Source organism: Sitophilus oryzae, unplaced genomic scaffold, assembly GCF_002938485.1.
Source record: "Sitophilus oryzae breed Bouriz unplaced genomic scaffold, Soryzae_2.0 scaffold_1693_pilon_pilon, whole genome shotgun sequence".
In the NCBI taxonomy this organism is placed as follows: domain Eukaryota; kingdom Metazoa; phylum Arthropoda; class Insecta; order Coleoptera; family Curculionidae; genus Sitophilus; species Sitophilus oryzae.
The window spans coordinates 2,369,466-2,396,348 of NW_022146383.1; the positions used below are offsets into that span (position 1 = coordinate 2,369,466).

At 30.5% G+C, this 26,883-nt stretch overlaps 3 protein-coding genes across 5 annotated transcripts in view; 2 read left to right on the forward strand and 1 right to left on the reverse strand.

The window, feature by feature from the left end:
* The first annotated feature begins 658 nt into the window (after positions 1–658).
* Positions 659–9,577, forward strand: LOC115881057 (endothelin-converting enzyme homolog). The gene is made up of 10 exons (XM_030898417.1): positions 659–807; positions 865–1,304; positions 2,985–3,378; positions 3,452–3,843; positions 4,087–4,187; positions 4,247–4,305; positions 4,366–4,417; positions 4,924–4,991; positions 5,839–6,104; positions 8,282–9,577. Exons 1-10 carry the CDS (start codon positions 717–719, stop codon positions 8,432–8,434), a joined length of 2,016 nt encoding a protein of 671 aa, XP_030754277.1. The 5' UTR covers positions 659–716; the 3' UTR covers positions 8,435–9,577.
* Positions 9,578–12,445: 2,868 nt separating this feature from the next.
* On the reverse strand, positions 12,446–13,571 carry LOC115881061 (partner of Y14 and mago). Its single transcript, XM_030898420.1, has 3 exons — positions 13,357–13,571; positions 13,052–13,297; positions 12,446–12,992 (listed from the first exon to the last, which is right to left on the reverse strand). The coding sequence occupies exons 1-3, from the start codon at positions 13,391–13,393 to the stop codon at positions 12,703–12,705; spliced, it is 573 nt and encodes a 190-aa protein (XP_030754280.1). The 5' UTR covers positions 13,394–13,571; the 3' UTR covers positions 12,446–12,702.
* A 2,104-nt stretch (positions 13,572–15,675) lies between these two features.
* LOC115881037 (coiled-coil domain-containing protein 96-like) overlaps positions 15,676–26,883 on the forward strand; it is a 52,621-nt gene continuing 41,413 nt past the window's right edge. For 2 of the 3 annotated variants that reach the window (XM_030898395.1, XM_030898398.1), the window contains exons 1-3: positions 15,676–15,903; positions 19,022–19,096; positions 23,606–23,677. In XM_030898395.1, the coding sequence (XP_030754255.1) occupies positions 15,760–15,903; positions 19,022–19,096; positions 23,606–23,677 (291 nt within the window). In that variant the 5' untranslated portion in view covers positions 15,676–15,759. The remainder of the gene's footprint in view (positions 15,904–19,021; positions 19,097–23,605; positions 23,678–26,883) is intronic. The other variant, XM_030898396.1, reaches the window with a different exon arrangement.

Below are 26,883 nucleotides of genomic sequence, written 5' to 3' on the forward strand. Positions count from 1 at the left end.
AGTAGAAAGAATCGGCCTACAAATATGTGGTTGTTTATTAAAAACATTTATTTTTAACTTTAATAAAATGATATCCCTAGATTTTTCCGGTGTGTGTAGTTTGTTTCTAATTTTTTTTACTCAGTAGTTTTATACAGGTACGGACGAAAAGTTATTACTCTTTAAACCAGTTAAAAAATATGTAGGTGGCGCCCCCTACAGGTGGGAGTCATATTGACATCAAAATCAAATTTCTCATATTAAAAAACTCCCAGACACCAATTTTCATCCAAATATTGACGTTACCTCAAATTATTTGGAAAAAATCGAAATAAAAATGAAATTTCTACACCCTGTATCTCCGAAACTAAGCATTTTAGGACATACATTTATACGAACTTTTTTACTTATTTTTATCTGCAGAATATGCTGCCGAAGTTTCCGGAATACAGTTCGGACCACCCTGTATATGTATATCTTTTGCTGAAGATTTATTTAAACAAAACACCTGAAATTTTCAGTATATCGAGATAATTTTTTTTTAAATAAACATAATAAAAATAACACAAACAAAATTTTTTTAATTGTTTCATTTTTTGAACATCCCTGTACACATCTGGAAACCCACCTACACACCAAAGAGTTATCTGGATAGTTTTTAATCATCACAGGGGTTAATATACTCTAGTGCAAATTATTTGTATTTATGTAGAATTCCAGTTAGGACTATATCTAAAATGATGTTCCAAGTGATAGTTTTTGTAAATATTGTATTTAGTGTGTTTGGTAGTGTACCGTTTTTTGTTAGAAAGGACTGGACCAATAAAGGTAAGAAAATAAAATAAATCTAGTATAGAAAATTACTTAGAATCTCCATTTTTTTAGATATGATGTTAAAGAACAAAACAATAAATCCGTGCAATAATTTCTACGAATATTCTTGTTCAAAATGGTTCAAAGAAACCACTAAACCACCCTTTGAACCAAGCTGGAACCATTTTACTGAAGCTTCTTATGAATTAAATAAAAAAATTCGTCAAATTTTGGAAAAAACTCACACCAAAGAGAATTATTCTTTAGGGAAATCACAGAGATTCTACCAATCTTGCGTTAATTTTGAGGAAAATCAAAGTGTATACTTGGAGAATTTAAGAACAATTCTGAACATTTATATTAATGATTTGAGAAGATACGATGAAATGAAATCGTTTAATTATAAAGTTATGGAACAAATTATGAGAATTACTAGAAATTTGGATGTTTATCCTATTTTCAAGTTTTCTGTTAATATAGATTATAAGGATACGAAAAATTACATTTTGTATGTAAGTAAATTTTTAAAATTATATTATAGCTTATTCAACCATTCTAATACTTATTATTTTTGAGCTTGTATTTTTTTGCAGTACTTAATTAACTAATTTTAAGTAAGTTTGATATATTTCTGTTATTTTCCTAACTTTTTTTTTTTCTATTGAGTTGACGATTTGAATTTATTTTTACAAACATTCTTGTCAACATACAAAAAAAATATGAAAAATATCAAAATTCAACTAATCCAAATTTTAAAAACCTAACCAAGAATGTTTATTAAGATAAATCAGCTATACTTAAATAGTTTAAACTTCATTAGACTTTAATTCCCAACCTTATACCACAGAATATCTAGCTACGCAACAGAAAAATACTCGAAATGAAAGAGCTAAAATTGCACAAATAGAATACTAGATGGCGCGACAATATCATAATCAGAATATAATTAGAAATTTTGAACTTTCGGTTTTGGATCGACGGCTCGTCGACGGCCTTATAGCTCGGCTAAATATGCACAGTTGCCAGATTCAAAAGACTTGAATTGGCATCCCATTCTTTGTGTGTATAATGCAGTATGTGTTTCTTTCTATTCTTCTTTTCTTGTCAGATACACTTATATTAATTATTCCTTTGGCTATTAAAATAGTTTTAAGTATATTATTACAAAACATATGCATTTTTAATATACACTATACCTTATAATGTTAACTAAGAAAATACCTTTAATTACTTTTAAAATTAATAATATACAGGGCGATTGATAGTGATATTTATTAATGCTGGAACGTTAGTAATGAAATATAAGTTTAATAATAATGGAAATAATTTATTAAAATGCAGTACAAAAATGTTAACTGACTAAAAAATACTATAAAAACAAATTTCTTCCGTTTGCCACGTTATTTATATAGACCTAGGTAGATTTTAAAAAGTGACACAGGTACAATTAATAATTTATTAGTTCGGCATAAAAGTTGCTGTCACGACATCGAACAATAAATTAAAATTCGTAAAATAAATTAAAATTATTAATTAAACAAATCTTTATAAAGAAACGCAAGTGTACCAAATTTGGGCCCAATCGAACTCCAGGAAATTATATCATAATAGTGTACTATATTATGGTACCACTCGATATACTTTAAAGTACCATAATATTGCAATGTCACCGAAGATCCGTAGTATACCAAATTTAAGAACAATCGAACGGCCATGAAATGGTATCGTAATATGGTACTATATTAAGGTACCACTTTATATACATCATAGTTCAATCATATTACAATGTAACCGAAGATACGTAGTATACCAAGTTTGAGCCCAATCGAACGCCAGGAAATGGTATCGTAATATGGTACTATATTAAGGTACCACTTTATATGCATCATAGTACCATCATATTACAATGTCACCGAAAATACGTAGTATCCCAAGTTTAAGCCCAATCGAACGCCATGTACGTAATATAGTACTATATTATGGTACCAGTTGATATGCTTCATGGTACCATAATAATGCAATGTCATCAAAAATACGCAAGTATATATCAAATATTGCGTAGCTAGATATTCTGTGCTTATACCCTTTATTCCCAACCCTTCCATACCACCAGAGTTGTATATTTTTACATATATATCTATTTTTACGTATATTTTTACAACTAATACGAGAACAAAATTATTATTTTTTAGATAGAACCTGGAAACCTCATATTTCCTTCAAGTATACTTCTAAACCCAAATATATATCAAGAAGAAATATCATCATACGTTAAATGGATATCAAAGAGTACCAGGCATGTTTTAAATATCAACAAATCGAATTACCCAAAATTTAGTGCAGTAAAAATTGTGGAATTTGAGATAGAATTAGCTAAACTGATGTCCACCAAATCTAATACTGAAAGAAATAGTACAGAACATTTTTCAAACATGTTTGATTTTGATTTTATCAATGCAATCAATGAGAATTTATTTATAGATACTACCAGAAAAATTAGATCAAATGATGTGATGGTAGTAAGGAACTTTGAGTACTTTAAATCAGTATTTTTTCTGTTCAAGACTTATAATACTGAAACTATTGGTAAGTCTATGTGTCTCCTTGTGACAGATTGCCTTAAAAGTCTCAAAATGTCTAATAAAGATATTTTTTTTAGAAAACTATTTATTATGGTCCATAATAAAAGAGCTCTCAAGAGACACAAACAGATACCTAAAGAACCTCAACTTTATAATAGACAGGAACGTCTTAAACGTCAAAAAAGATATTCCAAGAAATACAGAGTGTACCAGCAAAGTACTGGAATACTTCAGTTATGCCTTGTTGCCTAAATATGTTCGTTTATACTTCGATGAGAAGATATTGGAAGATATTCAAGATATGGTGAAGAATATTAAAGATAAATTTATTGAGGTTTTGGCGAAGAATGATTGGATGAGTCAAAAAACAAAACTGTTGGCTATGAAGAAGATTGGTAACATTAAATGCAATGTTGGATATCCGAAGTGGATAAAAAATGTTTCCATAATAGAAGAATATTATTCTGATGTAAGATAAGTACCAGATACCTACCGTCTGTCCAAAAAATGACTGATGAAATGAAAAATCAATTAAATTGACAAATAACAACTATCACTCGTCCGCTGGACAGACTATTATACAGGGTGTCTCTAAAATAAGTGCCAAAAATAAATAGATTTTTTTTATTGGGCCTTATTTCATTTACACCCTGTTAATGATATAATTTTTTTAAAAAATCATTTTTATTATTTTACTTTATTTTATCCTAAGGTAAACATATCGACTAATCATTTACTAAACATTTTAATGGTAAAAAGAGAAAAATCCAGACGAAATTTTGAGCTTTTTAAAACCGCAGTAGCAGATCCAGTGTAAGACTAATAAAAAATCGAGTGAAAACATTATTTAATTAATTTTAAACTTATTACAGATGGCCATCAAATGTGTTTGATGTAAACGCATATTACAGTGTCTTACAGAACTCAATATGTAAGTATCTGGTTTTAAGTAAATTAAATTTTGTATAACCAAAGTTATTATTTTTTTCAGTTTTACCCCTAGGAATCTTACAAAAGCCTTTCTATGATTATCATACTCCAAAGTAAGATTTTTTTCATAATTTTGGATATTACAAAACATCTTTGATTCCTTATTTTTTTACAAAATTCATTTCATTATTTTATATTATGACAAATTTCACATTATGGTTAATGCAGTGTGTTCCACAAAAAAAAAAAGATTTTTGGACCAAAAAAAAATTAACTAAATATTAATCAATATACAGGGTGTCCTAAAATTCCATCGACATAGTACTATTACGCATTTTTAACGACTGATTTTTTTTTGGTAAAAAAGTCCTAGCCTTTACTACATTTTTTGTCTCTTGTAAAAAAACGCCACCTCGCATAGTTGAGAAAAAAATGTCTATGTGTCCATATAATAAAATTATAGTCACTAGTGCTAAAATAATTTTGGCACTTACCCCCTTTCGTATTTTCACTCTTCAATTGTGTTCAATGAACTTTTATTTTGATTCCAACAATACGTACTAGCTCTAAGTCCACGGAATAGTCGGACACCCTGTATATGAAATATGTTACTCTTTAGGATTTTTAATTATGGAGCCATTGGCAGCCTCATTGGTCACGAATTTGCTCATTCTTTAGACACCACAGGTAAATACACTAATCATTTTATTCACGAACTTCAAATATACATATACTATACCGGGTGTGTCTCAAAAGTTATCACCCTTTATAGGGGTGATAACTTTTTTGTTTTTTCAGATAAAGAAACGAGATTTGGTATGTTAGTATACGACATACATTAGGATTGATTGACGTATTCAATTGTTTTTGCTAACTTCCTGTTTCACCGGAAATGACTACAACTTTTGATTTTTAAATGGCACCCTCGGTATTTTTTTACTTTACTCGATAGAAAATGACATTTTGAATAGAATGACATATCATATGTCAATTTTTGACATTCAGAGGGTGCCATGGCTATATTAGAAACACTAATTCTTAATCAAGGAGTCTTTGAAAATATATTTGATCGTCTAAAGTTTTTAATGTTTTGTCCTGCCCAGTTAGAAAATGCTCAAATTGAATTTTTGATCATATCTCAATTTTTTCAAATGGAACGAGGGTGGCTCATTAGCATATTTGGAAACAGCAGTTTTTTATGAATAATTTGATACCACACACTTGGTATTCCGAGTCAAATTTTAGTTACGAACCGCGAAAATGTCAAGAGTTGACATATGTTATGTCATTCTATTCAGAGTGTTATTTTCTATCGAATAAAGTAAAAAAAATCAGAAGGTGCCATTTAAAAATCAAAAGTTGTAGTCATTTCCGGTGAAACAGGAAGCGACCGAAAACAATTGAATACGTCAATCAATCCTAATTTATGTCATATACTAACATACCAAATCTCGTTTTTTTAACTGAAAAAATAAAAAAGTTATAGGGGTGAGCCACTTTTGAGACGCACCCGGTATAAACTATTATTTTAAAGGTAGACAAACTAACTCCGAAGGAACAGTAACGAAATGGTGGAGAAACCAAGATATTTTCATCTACAATTTGAAAGCAAAATGCTACGAAAATACCAACAGCAATAAACAAATTTCAAATTCTTTAATAACTGATGAAACTATTGCTGATAATGTTGGTTTGGAACTGAGTTTTGAAGCCTATAAAAAGTCTGATAAAAATGTAGATCTTGAAGAAGTATTTTGGGGGAGAAATTACAACAGTATGTTTTTCTTGAGTTACAGCCAGGTATAGAGATGTTTGTTATATATTCTCTTAATATTTATTATACCCTCCTTTTTATAATGTTTATTATATTTTTCTTAAATAGGGCCATATACTTCAATAAATATATGTTTTTGTCACTAACTACAAACCAATGCTAGTTCTCATAACTTATTTTCTTATCCTACATCTCTCTTAAAACTTATTTCTATGAGGCGATTGACGTTCATTGTTTCAATTTTTTTTTGTTTATTATACAGGGTTGTTCACCACATCCGACACGGAGTATCGTAGCTAAACGATCAGATTTTTACAAATTGTAAGTTTTGGGTTCGTTGAAGGACTATTAGAGCTACAGAGTATCCCAAATAAGTAAAAAATATTATAGTTGTATTTTTTTAAATGGAACACCCCGTATATTATTCTATTTTTAGATTCTACGATTGAAATAAAGGTAATTTTGATTAAGGTTTATCACACTTAAACCGTTTTTAAAATATTTTCAATTTTATGAAATTGCAGTAAAAATTTTAAGGCTTCATTTCTCCAAGGGTATCGAAGTTTTTAATACTAAATATTTACTGAACTTTATTTATTGGTCAGATATTGTGTTGCAATAATAAACAAAATACTACCTTATACAGAGTGTCTAAAAATATATATTAAATAATTACTAGATTTAAACGGCAATAACTTGTTTAATTTAAATGGAACACCCTGTATATTTTACGAGAATCAGATGCACAATTTAATTGTCTATCAAATTGTATTATACCATTTCTTACCTCTCTCTTCAAGTTTTCGTAGAAAATGTATTTTCTTATAATTTTGACCTCATTTATCACTATACCCATGGAATATTGACATTTTAGATTATTTTTAAAGATGTAACACATTTTCAAAGAGTACAGATACTAATATTGTCGATATAGTTATTTCATAAAAGATAAAAAAAATTAAATATTTTTTTGTTAAAGAGGACCAATTAATACGATCCCAGTATTCAAACTATTAATTGACTGTTTAGGTTGATTATTAATAATTGCTCCAAATACTTAATAATTTAAAAAAAACTTAATTTTGTATGTGTATTAGACAGTGTTGTAAAAAGTATCTTATAAGTTTTATTTCATTTTTTGACGAATGCTTATTTATAACAACCATAGACTTAAAATAAAATATAGACTGAGCATCTCATTCATAAATAGCTGGAACATGCGGTCAGACAATATCTTGTTATTGTTGTGTTATTGTTTTAGGTTATAACGAGTGCGACACGAGCGATAGATAGGTTGTCTCTGTCGTAACGGTCGTTCCCTGACGACTCTGCCGAGAAACAGGGATATTAATAATTAGTAATAATATTGGTATACTCTTTTACAAAGATTAAAATAATTTTCTTTTTGCAAACAAATGGGCTTGCAGTATTTATTTTTACCACCTGTACATTTTGTACATATATATGGTGCTTTAAAAAAATCTAAAATGTCAATATTCCATGGGTATAGTGATAAATAAGGTCTAAATTATAAGAAAATGCATTTTCTACGAAAACTTAAAGAGATAGGTAAAAAATAGTATAATACAATTTGGTAGACAATTAAATTGTACATCTGATTCACGTTAAATATACAGGGTGTTCTATTTAAATTAAATAAGTTACTACCCTTTAAAGCTAGTAATTATTTAATATAAATTTTTGGACACTCTGTATAAGGTAGTAAAATTTTTATTATTGCAACACAATATCTAATCAGTAGGTAATCTTCAGTAAATATTTAGTATTAAAAACTTTGATACTCTTGGAGAAATAAAGCCTTAAATTTTTTACTGTAATTTCACAAAATTGAAAATATTTCAAAAACGGTAAGGTTTAAGTGTGATAAACCTTAATCAAATTTACCTTTACTTCGATCGTAGAATCTAAAAATAGAATAATATACAGGGTGTTCCATTAAAAAAAATATAACTATGATATTTTTTTCTTATTTGGGACACTCTGTATCTTGTAAAATTATTTTTAAATTGTAGCTCTAATAGTCGTTCAACGAACACAAATCTTACAATTTGTAAAAATCTAATCGTTTAGCCACAATATACTCCGTGTCGTATGTGGTGAACAACCCTGTATATACTTTAATTTGATTTATTTCTATTTTCTTTTATTCGTACTTTTCATGTTTAGATTTTGTCGTTTTTAGATGTGGTGTGAAATTTCCAACAAAAAAGACTTAACCAACGACGAGCATTCTTCACCTTATATAAGAGTAAACCAAGCCCTATACAACAACAAACAATTTGTTAAACTATTTAACTGTAATTTTTTAACAAAATCATTTTGTAATCTGTGGTGAAACAACAAAAAAACTGCATATTTAAAATCACTATTTATTACAGAGTCGCTTTAATATGAAATGGATCTAATCCTAAAAATGTTTAAATTAATAACAAAAAATTGTTATAATTAATTGATAAAATGTTTCAAAAGAAAATACAATGTTTGTATTTACTTTAAATTGTTTTTCTTTGAGAATGATATTTTTCTTCAAGAGAGCTATTATTTTATATTTGATTCAAATGAGTAATTTTCAGTATAAACAATTTGAGAAAATTTCTGTCATAATAATATTGACATTTATCTACACAAAGTGAAATAAATAGATTTAAAAAGTGTTCAGTCTAAAGAGTTTAAAATTGTAAAAAAAGAAAATGCCACCTAAGAGACACTATATACAGGGTGAACGATTGTGCTGAATTTTAAACATATTTTTGACACCATACTATTTAATTATACTTTATTTAAATCCCCAAAGGCTCACCCTGTATATATGTACAAAATATACAAGGCGTTCCAATTTGTTGTGGCTGGAGTTAAAAATATTGTTTTTAGTTAAAAAAAAGCTTCAAACCTTTGTCTCAAAAAAGGAGTATTTCTTTCTTGTATACTATATTATTCGTTTAAATACATTTAGAGAACATTTTGGAAAGTTTTAGTGTTAAAAATCTATCAGAAATGTCAAAGTTTAATATAATTTGTTTATCAAACAACAAAAATCTCAACTTGTGTCAAAATTTTACAGTTCTGATAATTTTTATTTTGTTATTCGGAAAACTCAACGCCCTGTACCTATACTGACGTGAAATTTTCTTTTTAAAATAATTTTTTATCAACTGTTTCAAGTTTTGATTCAAAAAAATTGAATCACCCCATATATTCTTATGTATTTTTTGAAATAATATTGTATAGTAAAACAACAAAGGGATATGGATTTTTTTACATAAAAAGTACTAAATCTAAGGTTCTATACATCCATGAAAATATGGTTTCAACCATTTTTTGTGGTTTCAGATAAGGTTGTTACATGGCAGTGACTAGATAGACATTATTAATGTAAAATAATACATCCAAAATATATTTTAGATAGAAGAATAAGTCAGTTTCATTTTTACCAAAAAAATATCAGTAGTTATATAGTAAATGACCTAAATAAGTAATAATGTTTTTTTTAAAGATATTTCATATATTTAAAAAAAACTCCTACTAGAGAAATAAGTAAACATAGAATTAAAAATATAAATATTTTCTTGCCTTTAGTTGTGTATTTTTTCTAATTTCGAAAAATCGAAACTAGAGAACAAAAACCATAGACTTAAAATAAAATATAGACTACACTATTTACATCTCAACGCGGACAAACAACCTTTTTTGTACAGATGTTTACTTCTGGGTACAGTCGACCGAGCCTTCCTCATCCAGCCTATGTTGTCACGTCTTTAATATTATCAATATTTTTTTTCTTGTTATACACATATATTGAGATATTAATACTACAGTTTAATAAAGTAGGTTTTAATATTCCATAGATGTATTAAATAGTCCTTATACTACTAAATTATAAGTCGGATACTGTTTAATAAGGATAAGTTCTTTACAATATGACAACACCGATTAGAGGCGAGGGAGCCTATTCATTCATTTATTACCTTGTAGTACGTGTCGCACGTGTGCGGTAAAGCTTTGTTGCCGCTATCTCCGCGGCTGTATTAACGCATTTTCTTAGCTTGTAGTCCTTAATTGTTTATTTTATTGACTTTTTCTGTTCAAAAACTATAAAATATGGTTCGCCAGTGCCAAATTTGCAAGAAATTTGACTTTAATAATCCATTTAAGTCTTGAAACGACTTTTGACCGGTAGGCAACTCTCAATTTACCCATTGGGAGTCAGTGGCGTTGTTGTAGAAAGGCGCTTATTTAGATAATATTTTAGTAAAATGTAAAATCTGATTTTTTTCTCTTACATTACATTATTTACTTACTTACATTGTAACAAAATCATAATTATAACCCTGTTAATAATAAATAATGTTTTTATTAAAAATATATTCCGGTTTATTCTAAAATTATCTTCAGAATCTAAAATAACATACAAGAATTTTAAAATGATATTACATTATGAAACAATATTTTTTAATATACCGGGTGTCTCAAAAGTGGCTCAACCCTATAACTTTTTTATTTTTCAGATAAAAAACAGATTTGTATGTTAGTAGGTATATGACATAAATTAGGATTTATTGACGTATGCAATTGTTTTTGGTCTCTTCCTGTTTCACCGAAATTATTACATCTTTTGATTTTTAAAGGCACCCTCGGTATATTGCTACTTTATTCGATAAAAAATGACACTCTGAATAGAATGACGTATCATATGTCAACTTTTGACATTGTCGCTTAAAAACATATCCTGTTTTAAATTTCAATCCAGTTTTTTTCAATCCACTAAGTTTTAATCAAGGAGCCTTGGAAATATAGTTTTGATTGTCTAATAGGTTTCGTGTCTTGTCTAGGCCGGTTAAAAGATGTACAAATCGTATTTTTAATCATACATATGTCAATTTTTTCAAATGGAACAAGGGTGACTCATTAGCATATTTGGAAAAAGCATTTTTTATGAATATATTGATACCACACACTTGGTATTTCGAGTCAAATTGTCGTTATGAACCGCGTGTTACAATTACAATTAAACCATATGCGAAAATGTCAAAAGTTGACATATGATATGTCATTCTATTCAGAGTGTCATTTTCTATCGAATAAAGTAGAAATATACCGAGGGTGCCGTTTAAAAATTAAAAGTTATAGTCATTTCCGGTGAAACAGGAAGTGACCAAAAACAATTGAATGCGTCAATCAATCCAAATTTATTTCATATACTAACATACTAAATCTTGTTTTTTTATTTGAAAATATAAAAAAATTATGGGGGATGAGCCACTTTTGAGACGCACCCGGTATAATAAAGACAGTACCGAGTTAAATAAATGTAGTTTTTATTTTATCCACTTCCTATCACCTTCCTTGCTTTAATGGAACAGATTTATGTTTTCTCTAATTTACATAATAAGACATCACTTAACCAGAAAAAAAATTACAACAATCATATTTTTTTTTCTCTCCCTGTCGCCGATTCTATTATATCTGTGGAATAGATCCTGTTTTGATTAATATTAGGGGTTGTAAATGTTTGACTAAAATTAATAATTTATTATTAATTTCAAAAATTACCTAATTTCGATTATAAAATTTCTTCTATAACGTGTATTTTATTATTTTTATCCTTTTTGGACTCTAAATTGTTTTTTCTAAACTTTTATTTAAAAAACCTGTCCTAAATCTCAATAAAATATAAAAAAGTTTAAATACGATATATTTTTAATTTAATTATTATAGCTTCATTAAAATAAAAAAAATACCCGGCTATGATACGGAGAGTTCAGGTGTACTTGAGAAACGAAAGAAGTGTTGTGTTTCTCGGCAGAGTCGTCAGGGAACGACCGTTACGACAGAGACAATCTATCTATCGCTCGTGTCGCACTCGTTATAACCTAAAACAATAACACAACAATAACAAGACAGTGTCTGACCGCATGTTCCAGCTATTTATGAATGAGATGCTCAGTCTATATTTTATTTTAAGTCTATGACAAAAACAAAAAGGAAAAAGAAAATTGTTTTGCTTGTCGTAAAGGGGGGAACCAAGCTCCACTCCCACAACTGGTTTCTGGGCCTACCCTTCATCAGGTGGGCTGCCCAGGGGCTGGTTCTCACCACCGAAATTAGAAAAAATACACAGCTAAAGGCAAGAAAATATTTATTAATATACACTAAAGCTGTAAGAATTTTGTTCATTTCATATATTAAAAATATCGTGATATTTGCATTTGACTACGCTAGAAACCAATGTAATTCATAAGATAGAACATATCTTTGTTTATATACTTCTCTGAATTTTAGAAAGTCCATATATTTAAAAAATAATCAGTCAATTTGATAGGTAAGTATAAATAAAATATATTTTTTTAAAAAACCATGTGTAACACTCGTTCACATGATGTAAAAAATCATAAATATTTCAAATTTGCTGATTTTCCACTCCTTTTGTTGTATTACTATTGTGTAGATCTCAAAAAATTTAATTATTATAAACAATATCTTATTTTACATAGTACCTAGCTCTCAAAATTGCTTGTATGTTCGAAGGAAACAATTACTACCATAAGAATTACTATCATATATCTACATCGAACGCAAATGATATATTTACAGTATGTATGTACCTCATTGCACTTGTTTCTCCAGTTCCCTTATCTGAACTAATAAATCGTTTTTCCTGTTTATTTTAGCCAGTTGTTCTGGTTCCGGTTTGCTGAGAGCCCCACTTTTTATTTTTTCTTCCAAGGCTTCCACTTCTCGCAAACGTTTTTTCAAATTCTTCAGTTTTTTCGCTGGATCGGTACTTTCAGGAGATTGCACCTGTTTTCCTTTCTCAGGCTTTTCTTTTTTGGGTTTTTCTGAGGTTTTCTCTGATATTTTGGTGCTTTCAAGTATTTTGTTGATCTCCTCTATTTCTACAAAGAAATATACATGTTTACTTTTACAACAACACATTTAAAAAATCTATACTAACTGTTTTTGGGTTTTTTCTTGTTTCCTTTCTTTTCCTTATCATCCTGTATAATAAACAGACCCGGTATAGGTCTCTGAGCAGTCTTCCCAGTCGACAATACTATCGGTTCTTGTTTTTTAGCCATGAACTGTTTACCTTTACTTTCATAAAGAGGAACTTCTTCCTGAGGAACGTATCCTTCTTTAACTCTTCGAGCTTTTCTCCATGTTCCATCGGGTCGCTGAGATGCCGGAATAAATTGTTCTCCTTGAAATAATGCAGGTTTTTAATCGAAAATCGTTAATAAAATAACTATGATTACATACCATTTTCAGTAACAATGTTAGCAGCGTAAGTAGACATAATAAATTATAAATATTACAGGGAACTGCAGGCTACAGGTTATTAAATTGTTCTTATCATAATACCCGGTCTCCAGCGTTTTGAATTAACAAATTCCTCTTATTTTTTTTAATTTTCCCATAAAAATATGTTTTTGAATTTATTGGTTAGCTTGTCATTTAATGACAAAAGCTGTCATTTTTTGTTGTTATGTACGGCGACATCTGGTTTTCGAAAGCTGAAAATGTAGCGAATAAACTGCTATAGTAAACTGTATATTAAAAATTAAATTCATGTTTTTATCGACATCTACCGTATTTAACTTGTACTTATTCGTTACAGATATCAATATTTATCATTTTGTCAAAAAAAAATGTATACAGGGTGATCTGATTTATATAAGCACAGAATATCTAGCTACGCAACAGAAGCCTCGTTACATGTATAAAATTGTAGGTAGCAAAAGGAGACAGGCTTTAAAAGTCTGTCTCCAAATCAGATATTTTGATGTGGTAGTTTCGCTACTTAATAATAGAGGGCAATAAATTTAAAAGAAAACAGTTTTCTAGAAACAAAATTTAAAAGAATTTTGTGCAGTGTTGCCATTGTGTAATTCATATCGTAATACTTCCTGATAAAGCCTACCTTCAAATTTGCTACATCATTTAAACATATTAAAATAGATCAGAGCTGTTTTTTTCAGTTTGCCATGTTAGTTGGAATTAAAACTTATGAGCTAAATTACAATCACTTCCTGACGTTTGATTGTATAATTGAATCCTGAATTTTCATTGTAATTCGGCGACAATATAATAAGTATTGTTCTACTATTATACCACTTCCTGACGTTCGATTGTGTTCATACCAAGTTCATATTGTATAATCAGGGGAAAAAACGGCGTTAGCGATAGCTATGAAATGAATATCACTGTCATTTTATATATAAATTTATATGGGAAATGTCATCGATCGTCCTTTTCCAGCCAACTGGACGCCGTTTTTTCAGAAGCATATCAAGTGATACCATAATATAGTACTATACTACGATACATGGCGTTCGATTGGGCTTAAACTTGGTATACTATATCTTCAGTGACATTGTAATATCGTGGTATCATGGAGCATATAAAGTGGTACCTTCTATAGTACCATATTTGATGACATAGCAATATTAGGTACATGGCGGCAATAGGGCTTAAACTTGGTGTACTACGGATCTTCGGTGACATTGCAATATTATGGTACCTTAAAGTATATCGAGTGGTGCCATAATATAGTACACTATTATGATATCATTTCCTGGAGTTCGATTGGGCCCAAATTTGGTATACTTGCGTTTCTTTATAAAGATTTGTTTAAATAATAATTTTAATTTATTTTACGAATTTTAATTTATTGTTCGATGTCGTGACAGCAACTTTTATGCCGAACTAATATATTATTAATTGTACCTGTGTCACTTTTTAAAATCTACTTAGGTCTATATAAATAACGTGGCAAACGGAAGAAATTTGTTATTATAGTATTTTTTAGTCAGTTAACATTTTTTGTACTGCATTTTAATAAATTATTTCCATTATTATTAAACTTATATTGCATTACTATAACGCTCCAGCATTAATAAATATCACTATCAATCGCCCTGTATATTATTAATTTTAAAGGTAATTAAAGGTATTTTCTTAGTTAACATTATAAGGTAGTGTATATTAAAAATGTATATGTTTTGTAATAATATACTTAAACCTATTTTAATAGCCAAAGGAATAATTGATATAAGTGTATCTGACAAGAAAAGAAGAATAGAAAGAAACACATACTGCATTATACACAATAAAAAGAATGGGATGCCAATTCAAGTCTTTTTGAATCTGGCAACTGTGCATATTTAGCCGAGCTATAAGGCCGTCGACGAGCAATATCATAATCAAATTTATAATTATATTCTGATTATGATATTGTCGCGCCATCTAGTATTCTATTTGTGCAATTTTAGCTCTTTCATTTCGAGTATTTTTCTGTTGCGTAGCTAGATATTCTGTGGTAATATTATACTTGTGTAAAAACCTATGAAAAAATTATGACAATATAAAGCAAATATAAGTGAATAAGACGGATTTTGCTGCAGTAACGTAATTTGTAGAATTTTATATAGGAATAGGCGACTTTTGCTGCAGTTTGGGACTATGTTTATGTAGATTTTAGGGGCACACTATTAATATGATTTTAAAATAAGTTTAAATATGAGTTGGAGCACCCTGTATATAATTTTGAGTAAAAAATGTATTTACTGGTGTTTCGCGATATTGTCACTTTGACATTATAGTCTTGTATAATAACATATTTATTTTTTTTGTACACTTTTTTATATTTATATAATTTCTTAAATGAGTGAAAACATTGAAAATACCGAAGAAGAATCGACGAAAAATGTAGAAACAGAACAAGAAAATGAAAAAGAAGAAAAATCTCTATTGCATAAAGACATGCATATGGATATGCTCATGGGAAACTTTGATGAAACGAAAAAGGTATTTAATTTGGATTTATAATAGTGGCGTAGACCATGGCGTAGAGCCATAACCCCTACTGAAAAAAAGTTGCAACTTGACGCCTCATATAATTTAATGATTAGAATTTTTTTTTGCAAAATAAACACCGAAAATATATACAGGGTGGCGTGCCTCATTCGCCTCGGTTGATAATACGAAAACGGAAAGATATAGAAACAAAATTTTTATGGGTATATACAGAGAGGCAATGTGCATAATTTAAAATTATTTTCACATGTACAGGGTGTGTCAGAACTAAGATCCATACCAAAGTTATATTTTTTCTTATGGAACACCCGGTATTTTATTTCATTTTTGGATTCTTGCGTATAAAATAAGGCATTTATTATTAGGGTCTAATATGTTTAAATGCTTTGGTTTTTGAGATATTTAAATATATTTAAATTTGCATGCTCTAATATAAAAGTTTGTCAGCACCCTGTACAGTGTGGGTCAAATTCGACGCTTTTAAATGGAAACACGGTGTCGGTGTCTGGAGCTCAATTTTTGTCAAAAACATGATGGTGAAAACCGCATATCGATACCTGTTACCGTTTCGGAGTTACGGGGTGTTATTCAAAAATAAGCATTTTTAACAAATCACTGTAACTTTTTTGCTATGAAAAATGTTGTATTTTAATGAAAACATTTCCAAAGCAACTTTTTACGTAGAATTTAATGGTTTAAGTATAATTTTTTTAAATTTAATAATTTAAGAATTATCAACAGAAAATTTGATTTTTTATATGGGACACCTTGTATATTTTTAATTTATTGAAAAGAATTTAAAATTACCTTTCCAAAAATATAACACACTTGATATTTTGCTCGATTCCTCTTCGAGTTATGAGTATATAAAAATTCGCCGCCTTTAAATAAGTAGGCTTTGAACGACACCGGCTGTAATGCAAAAAAATTCTAGCTGTGAGCATCAATTAAAACGAAAATAATATTTGCTATTAGAGATGCAGAATTATGTAACAATTTAAAATATATTTAACCAACATCAACACATTTAAACTATATCTAATAACAATAAAAATAAATAGCAAACCAAGACATGAGATTTTGCTACAGGTGTTCGACATATCAACCGTCTTCTGTTATGGACAGACGGGGCAGTTTTTGAACATTTCTCGCGGAATTCATTAACTCAGTGGGAGTGAAAGATACCCTCTCATAACTGCTAAGTATTTCTAATTCTTGTCTGAATGTCTTGTTGAATAAGGAACCTTTATTCTTCCGCAAATAGATCCATAGGCACTAAGTCAGGCGGCCTCGACGGCCAACGACTGGGATCTTGGTTAGCTATTCAATTATTTTTGAAATTGGCTGCAAAATTTTGCTGATAACTTCAGCGTTCTGAGGCGGTGCCTCTTCTTGCTGGAAAAGTATGGTTTCGAGTTCCATTAAGGGCATATCAACAATAAGGGGTCAAAAGCCTACTAGTTAAAAGTAGCGAACTTTTAAAAATTCTGTATTTCGAAGGGGATTATAACAAAATATCAAGTGTGCTATATTTTTGGAAAGGTAATTTTAAATTCTTGGCTCAAGTTTCGTTTAGCCGAAATCAGTTACATAGAATATCGGTTTATATGATGATTCTATACAAGAAAACTAGCACTACATAATTTGATTTTTGCCGCGGAAATTCTTTGTTTTTGAGTAAACTCGAATTTTTAATTTTTCTATTATTAACTAAAATTTAAAACTTTACGGTTTTTTAATAGTTTTTTCATTATAGAATGACATAAAAACATTTAATATAACGATGTGATCTAATTTTTATTCGAAAATATATTTTTATCACAATAATTTTCATTGATTTTTCCGGGTTTAGAAGTGCCGAAATGTGATAGGAAGATAAAAACTACATATTTTTGTTTGATTAATAATTTGCTATAACTTTTCTATATAACTATTTCCGCGGAAATCTATCATAAGGGCGGTGTAATGGAAAATCTTCAATATTAAGTTTTCCATAGTATTCTCAACTATTTTGCATACTTTCGGTTTGGTTTTAGTTGGTTTGGTTTAGTTGTCGTTTTTATGCTTTATTGACAATTGTTTTTAAATTTTCGCATTTGTTGACCATAGCGATATTAAGTTGATAAGAATAGATAATATTCATTGATCTGTGTCAAAGGTCGGGAAGAAGATCACTGCATAGTGGTGAAACAAGGCATTTCCGCGGATTTTCATTTTTGTATCGGTGCTTAAAAATAAGTCTACAATATAAAATAATATTAGTTTTTTATATATCTCATTTCGTTACTTGTGAACCATATTCAAAAAAATGGCAACAGCGCATTTCCGCGGAATTTCATTTCGTATTAGTATTTACAAAGATGTCTAAAATATGAAATAACATTAATTTTTCATGTATGTCATTTCGTTACTTTTAAACCGCATTCAAAAAATGGTGACGCGTTTCCGCGGCAAAATTTTTTCAGTAATATACTGCCTGAGGTACCTAAATGACAAAAAAATTGTTTTTTCTTTTTTAACAGATTTCGGCTAAACGAAACTTCTCTTCGAAACCAAATTCTTTTCGGTTAATTAAAAATATAGAGGGTGTCCCAAATAAAAAATAAATTTTTCTGTTGATATCTCTTAAATTATTAATTTTAAAAAAAATATACTTATACCATTAGATTCTATGTAAAAAGGTGATTTGGAAATGTTTTCATAGAAATGCAAAATTTTCCATAGCAAAAAAGTTACAGCGATTTGTTAAAAATGCACATTTTTGAAAAACACCCCGTAACTCCTAAACGGTAACAGATATTGATGTGCGGTTTTCACCATCATGTGTTTGATGAAAATTGAGCTCCAGACACCGATATTAGTTTTCCTCTATCTGCTATAGAAAAGGGTGTTTCCATTTAAAAGCGTCGAATTTGATCCACCCTGTACATTTCAAAATAACTTTAAATTATGCACATTGCCTTCCCACATATACCCATAAAATATTTTGTTTCTACATCTATTCCGTTTTCGTATAATCAACCTAGGCGAATGAGGTGCGCCACCCTGTATACAAATGTAACAAGTCACATTAATTTGCAATAAAAATAAAAATAAATATATATTTTAGAAAGAAAAAATGAGGAAAAGTGATGCTGAATTAACGGAAGACACTGCTGGTGATACCCGGTCAGGTTATTTAGAAGTACGTTTTAAATAAAAGTCTGTAATATAATATAAAAAATATACACTATACAGGATGATCCATCCAAAAAAAATCCTTATGGGTTTTTCGCCACTGCACTGCAAGAAAAATCTACAAAATAAAATACAGTGCAATCGCGATAATATGAACACAAAAAATTTTAGGTTGTTCATACTAACGGTACGTTAGTATGAACAACCTAAAATTTTTTGTTATTATTTAAACTAAACTAATTAGTAAAATACGGATTAATATTTTAAAAATCGTTTAATCGTACATCAAAATCAAGTGCTTAATATCTATATACATTACATGAAACTAATTATTAGTTCTAAAATATGAACTTATTTTTGACTGAGTTTGTTTGGCCGAAATGTTAGCTAAAACTGCCTTTTCAAGAATGTTTTTTAGAGTTGTAATATCCGATAAATTTATTGAATTTTGTTTAGCCCATTCTAATGATACTCTAAGGGCCTGGACTGCATCGCTATGTTTAATTGTAATTATTGGCTGTTCCTCGATTTCAATGTCACTCTCATTTGAATCCATATTTTCAGCTTCTTCCAGGCTCGCTTCTTCTATCACTGAATCCTTGTTCCATTCTTCAACGTCTACAGCCGTGTATTCCGCCTGTTAAAACGTTTAAAAATTACTACATAATATGTATTAATTTATACTATAGTTAATGACCTAGCGCTTACTTTAGATAAAACCGGTTTTTAAACAAAAATGTACAAATGCAAAACTTACAGGCCCTATAGCGCCTAAAAGTGCTATTGTGTCTCTTATTGGATCGGCAGCTCGTTCTTCAATTAGCTGTTGTCTTATGCATGATAGAGGCAAGTCGTCCTCATCTAATGTATCCGTAAAGTCAAGAATGTTTCGCCAACATTTTGAGATCATGTCTGGGTTTAGTTTTTCCCATGCGGCCATTAAATGGATCACTGCATCCCTTAACGTAGTTTTCTTAAGGGCTTCACCTACAGTGTCATTTGCAGTAATAATGGAACTAAGAAGACTGTTCCTCTAGAAAAGCTTGGTAAGCCTAAGCACATTCTGATCCATTGGCTGAAGTGGTGTAACGTTCGGAGGCATGAACATTACAAAGATCATACCATCACTAGATTTTAAATCTGCTGCAGGTGGATGAGACGGAGCGTTATCCAAAAGAAGTACCGCCTTTTCTGGTAGATTTTGAGATCTCAGAAAACTTTTAACCTAAAAAACCGTTAGTACAATAAAGTTAGAAATTAGAGGAGGATATTTTTTATGCTTACCTCTGGAACAAATTGCTGAAAAAAACAGTTTTTAAAAAGTTCACCAGTCATCCAGGCGTTCTTAGTGTGCCGGTACACCAAGGGATTATGAAAGTTTTTGAAACATCTCGGATTTTTTGCAGTTCCGATAAGTAATGGTTTTATTTTATGCGACCCTGAGGCATTGGCGCATCCCAAAATGTAACTCTTCGTTTGGCTATTTGAGTCCAGGTGCAGTTTTTTCGGTTAGTGATACATATGTTTTATCAGGTAACAATTGCCAATACAACCCAGTTTCATCAGCATTGTACAACTGGTGCTCATTTAATTCATATTTTTCAATCACCATTTTTAGTTTTTTTTTAAATGGATTAATAAGTTCTGGCTGACTTGACAGTTTTTCTCCGGTTATTTTTAAAAATCTTACCCCATACCGTTCTTTAAACCGTTGCAACCACCCATCACTTGCTTTAAAGCTGCTAACTTTTAAACTGGAACTTAAACTCAAAACTTTTTGCCTTATCATCTCTCCAGAAACTGGCATATTTCTCTCGCGTTGTGCAAGGAACCATTTATAAAGCAGTTTTTCCATTTCCGGAAGTTCTCCTTTTTTAATGTGCATTCTTTTGTTAATTTAGACGCACAACTTGCAACTCTTTCGACAATTCTTCTTTTTTTGTTTTTAATCAAACACACAGTTGATTTGGCAATACCGTACTTTTTTGCCAAAAGCGTCACGCCTAACCCTTTATCAACATCTTCTAAAAGTTTCGCTTTCTCATGAAGAGAGAGACATTTTGATTTGCCTTTCACTTTAACCATTTTAAATTATTACAGTTAAAGAGTTATTAAACACTTTATAGACTCTGTTTAGGTAACTAGCTGCGTTCACCTCTGTTACATAAATAACAATGAATTTGAACCTCTCTAACAGACACAAAATAGGAAAAAACCAAGATCTAACAAGTTGTTCATATTACCGAGATTTCAGGCTGTTCATACTCTAGAGTAGTCAATGAAAAAATTATTGTGTTCATATTACGGAGTGGTTCATATGACTGCGTGTTCATACTATCGCGATTGCACTGTAGTTATTTTTTTGTAAACACTTCTGCGTTAAACCTAAACGGACGCTGCTTGTCAGAAGTTGTGTTTACAGTAATAAAAATTTGCCTAACAAAGAAAAAAATGCTTAACGTTTCGGAAAATTTTCTCTTTCCGTCGTCGGAAGCAAAAAAATATAAAGAATCAAGAAAAAAACTATTTAAATTGAACTATTCGAGAACACTTTACTTTTTAAAAGAGATACGTCTACAAGAAATCGTTGACGTTCTGTTAAAATGACATTAGGTATATTAAGTTAAACTTCAAAATTAATAATTACTACCTGATAATTACTTAATAAGGTAAAACCAAAAAGCCCAAACTTTCTGTACGATTATTTTTAAATTTCACGTATGTTATGTTTATTTATGTAATGTTCTTTAAAATCAAAGAAACGATTGCCATACATTACTAACATCTACAGATGCATGAGCAATAAATTTATTTTTATTAGATTGAATTAAAAAAGCCTCTTTTATTTTTCTTTTGGAGGCTATCGCTTCTTTCATTATAATTTTGGCGTTATTAAAATTTATTCTGTGCCCTGTGTCCCATGAATGCTGACAAATCTTAGACTTGTGAAAATCTGCCTTTCTTAAATAATCTTTATGTTCTTTAATTCTAACATTTAAAGGTCTAGATGTTTCACCAATGTAAAATTTATCGCATTCACAGGGTATTTGGTATATTACATTTTTTGTTTGTTGTTCTGTATTCATTGGTTTAGTATGTGATAAAATTGATCTAAGTGTATTTTATGTTTTGAAAGATGTTTGTATGTTATATTGTTTTCCTATCCTCCTTATTTTTTCCGAAACGCCTCGTATGTATGGAATTGTAAATTGTATATATTGTGTATTGTTATCTTTGTGTCTATGATTTGGGGTTTGTATTTCGTTTAATATTTTGTCAATAAAATATGGTGGATAGTCGTTTTTTATTAATGTATTTTTTATGTGGTTTATATCTTTGTTTAGTGAAATGTTGTCGTACATATTATTTTTGTCCTATCATATAAACTTTTCATAACACTTTTTTACACTTATACTGTGATTAGATGTGAAATTTAAGTATCTATCTGTGTTTGTGGGTTTTCTGTAAACATCTAAAATTAGTTTATTTTGAAATTTTGACACTAAAACATCAAGAAATGGCAAACGATTACCTCTCTCTACTTCTAAAGTAAATTTTATGGTAGGTTCGCGAGAGAGAATTTATATATTCCAAAAAATCTCTATTTCAGAAACGTTATGTTGCCATATTGCAAAAATATCATCAACATAACGCAGCCATATTACAGGCTTTTTGAAAAACTATTTATTGTATTATTTTCAAAATCTTCCATAAAAATATTACTTAACAAAGGAGAGAGAGGTGATCCCATTGCCATACCGAAATCTTGTTGAAAAAAATTCATTATTTAATTGGAAATAAGTAGTTTTAACACAAAGTGTCAACAATTCCAAAATACTATCTATGTTTAATTTTGTTCTATCTATTAAATGTGTATCTTGTTCTAATCTATCCCTAACTATTTTAAGTGATTTATCTACCGGCACATTAGTGAAAAGACTAACAACGTCAAAACTAACCATTAAACTGTTAGGTGTTATATTAATTTTTGAAATTTTTTCTATAAAGTGTGGTGTGTTTTTAATGTATGAATCGGTGTTATTTGTAATCGGATTTAATATGTCTAGTAAAAATTTTGCTAACGGATGGCATGGAGAATTTATACTAATGACTATAGGTCTAAAAGGTATACCCTGTTTGTGTATTTTATTTTTTTTTTAAACCCATAACGATTTTTTTGGATAGATGAATCCGCCATATAGATATAGACATTTTTTACAATTCAGGATGATCCAGTATTACAAGAAATGTCTATATCTGGTTTTCCTATTTCATAAGTAGATATAGATAAGTAGATAAAGATAGATATACAGTGTGACTTAAATTATATTTTCCACAAAATTTACAGGTTTCTAAATGGAATAATAATGTACCTAGAGTTTTTTTGTTCGGTGTAGAAAAAATTTTTTCTCTAATTCAATCAACTTTGTGTCTTTTCTGATATACTAGATCTCTGTCGTGTCCATTTTTATATGTGACATGTATAATATTTAATATATTTTTTTTTATCTTACAGACAGAAGAACGGGAAGAAAATGCTGCTAAATCTTCAGCGCAAGAAATGCTCGAAAGATCTGTCTCAGCAATCGTAACTATAGATTTTTTTTCATTTTATATTTTTTATTATACAGTTCATACCAAATAAACTTTTAGTCACGTGATTAAGCTTGACCGGCCCAGCGATGCCCAGTTTTACATGTTTCCTTTTAATCAAAATATTTTAGAAAACAAAAAAAAATATACTGCCATTACTCGCTGACGAGTATTCGACACGCATCAAAAGATGGTCACGCAAGGCGTTTTCTTTTATGAGCTTTTCTGTGACTGAAAATACGTGAACGTGATACGTGATGTTATTTGCCTACCGCACTCCGGACAATCAAAAATCTCATTGCTTTGTTGCCTCTTTACTTTTTGGTTGTCGCTGTTAACTGAGTTTACAATTCTTCTCCATTGAGTTCTATTGTGAACTGCTTCTTCCCAATGATTCTGCATGTTAATCCCCTTTAAGTTTTCATGGAAAATATCCTTGTACCTTTTGAGTTGTCCACCCGGCGTCCTCTTACCGTCTACAAGCTCACTGTAAAGCAGAGGTTTTGATATGCGGTTTTCTTGCATTCTGCATACGTGACCAGCCCATCTTAAGCGGGATTTTGTAACCATGACTTCAATACTCTCGCAGTTAGCTTTTTCAAGGACCGATACGTTTGAGACATGATGGAACCACCGGATTCTTAAGAGTTGTCTAAGGTGTCTCTGTTGCAACTTGTTTAATGCCTTCATGTGTCGGCGGTACGGCACCCAGATTTCGCTCCCGTATAACATGGTGGGGATTATAATTGTTCGGTACACTGCCAGTTTCGTTTTTGTACTCAAGTCATGTTTGTAGAAAACGCTGTCTTTTAATTTCCAGAATGCTCTTGAGGCGCTGCTAATCCGGCGCTGAATTTCAGAGTCGATATTTGCCTTTTCCGAAATCAAACTGCCGAGGTAATTAAATTCCGCTACATATTCCAATATCTCATATTCCAGTTCCTCTCCGATTTTTACAGCATTTTATGATCTTCCGGGGGAGTGCACATGATTTTGGTTTTGTCGATGTTTAGCTTAAGGCCCAAAGCCTCGTATGCCCAGGTATATGTGTTCAACATTTCTTGTAAATGTTGTAACGTGTTTGCAAGAGCGCAGTCATCAGCGTATTGAAGTTCTGTGATGAATTTTGTACGTGTTTTTGCTCTCAGTCTTTTTATGTTGAACAGACCGCCGTTATATCTGTATCTAATACCCAATCCTCTCTCCTGCAGTTTGCTGTCCACTATAATGGAGAGCCCTGCCATGAATATATGTTGAATAGGAGAGGCGCTAATCCCTGCCTAACTCCTGTATTAGTCAGGAAGGGATTGCTCAGTGATGTGACACTCTTTTACACACTGTAAGAAATTTGTTGGGTACTCCGAACTTTTTCATAATTGCCCAAAGGGCATCTCTGTTCACAGGGTCGAAGGCTTTTGTTAGATCGATGAATATGCAACATAAAGTTTAGACTGCTGCTCTTTTACTTTTTCCTGTAGTTGGGGGATGGAAAATATGGAATCGACGGTGCCACGGTTGGTGCGAAAACCCGTTTGCGATTCTGGAAGGATTTTTTCTATATGTGGGTGAAGGCGATTTGACATAGTTTTTGCAAGAACTTTTCCTCCGATAGCCAATAGTGAAATTCCCCGGTAATTTCCGCAGTCTGATGCACTTCCTTTGTTCTTAAATATATTCACTATATTCGCGTTGCAAAAGTCCTGAGGTGCCTCTCCGCTTTCCCATATGACATCGAAGGGAGCCTTAAGATGACCAATAGTTCTTTACTTGCACACTTCTAGATTTCCGCCGGGATCGCGTCACAGCCAGCTGATTTGATGTTTTTAAGCTGTTTTATGGATGCCATTATTTCCTGTTCTGTTATTGGGGTATCCAATACATCGAGGCTGTTATATTGAGGTATCAAAGAACTGAATAATACACGATGCAAAAACAAACAACTGTCGAGATGGATTGTGGGAAATTTTTTGCGCGGGCCTTTTAAATTCTCTGTATTACTGGGAGTGGCCAAGCTTATAAATATCCAGATTATCCAGAAGATACCAACAGGATATTTTGTTGCCTTGACGTAATATATATCTATCTGTATGGTTTATTGCATTTTATGTAATATAAAAAGTAGTACATTATTTATTTTTCCTAAATATCTAGACGATATTGTTAGGATACTTTATTATCATGAACATGTTTGGATATCTCAGCTGGATGTACATTAGATATACGACAGAGTTATCCATAGGATATTCCCAAGTAGCATTTTCACGACTTGCGACCACATGTTTACTAAACACAACGTTGGATTAGATACAAAAAATAGTTAGCTCCCTACCTTGGGTATTAAAATAAATTTAAACGTTTTTATAACGTTGTGCCGACGTTGGACTAGTACTACAGCAAAGTAGAAGCTTCTGCGACGTCGAATAAACGTTGTCTTGTAACCTTTTTTGCTTAAGTGATCTTTAGGTGATTCGGACAACGTAGTTACAACGTTGAACAATATAGAGTTTACCGACGTCAGTTTCAGGACCTATTCCAACGTTATGCAAACGTCGTCTGTTTTACTAATTCCAACGTTAATTAGATTTCCTTATTCTTACGTTGGTAGGACGTCGAGTCACTACCTTTTTGCAACTGTATTGAACCATAACCTTAAATCTTAAATTTTCACTTTATTGTTCTGTTCAGTCAGACAGTTCAGTGCTGTTTTTGTTTTTATAAAAAAAACTTAATTAAAATGGGACATAAGAAAGGTACATATAAAACTAAATTTAAATATACATCGACATATATTACCGATGTATATCCACTCCCTCGTTTATTTATATTATAGAGGGCGGCACAAGCTAGACTCTAGGATGACTAAATTAGGCAATCTTGCGACTAGTATACTACCTGTTAAGGCCGAACTGCGACTTTATTAGTCCAGTATGCGACTACTCGAACTACTCCATCTTAATCTCCAAAACAACAAAGTGAAAGCCGCCATGTTGTTAAATAAGAAAATGTTTCGTTCCTAAAATAGCAATTCCTGCTTTTTGAATACATTAACTTGAAATATTTGACCCTAAAAAAAAACACGCGAAAAATTTTTTTCGACTGCGAATAAATTATTCTCTTTTACTAAAAAATTCAAGAAAATTTTTAAAACTTCTTTAATTTTAAGGCCCATTAGTATTTTTCAAAGTAGAAACAATACATTTA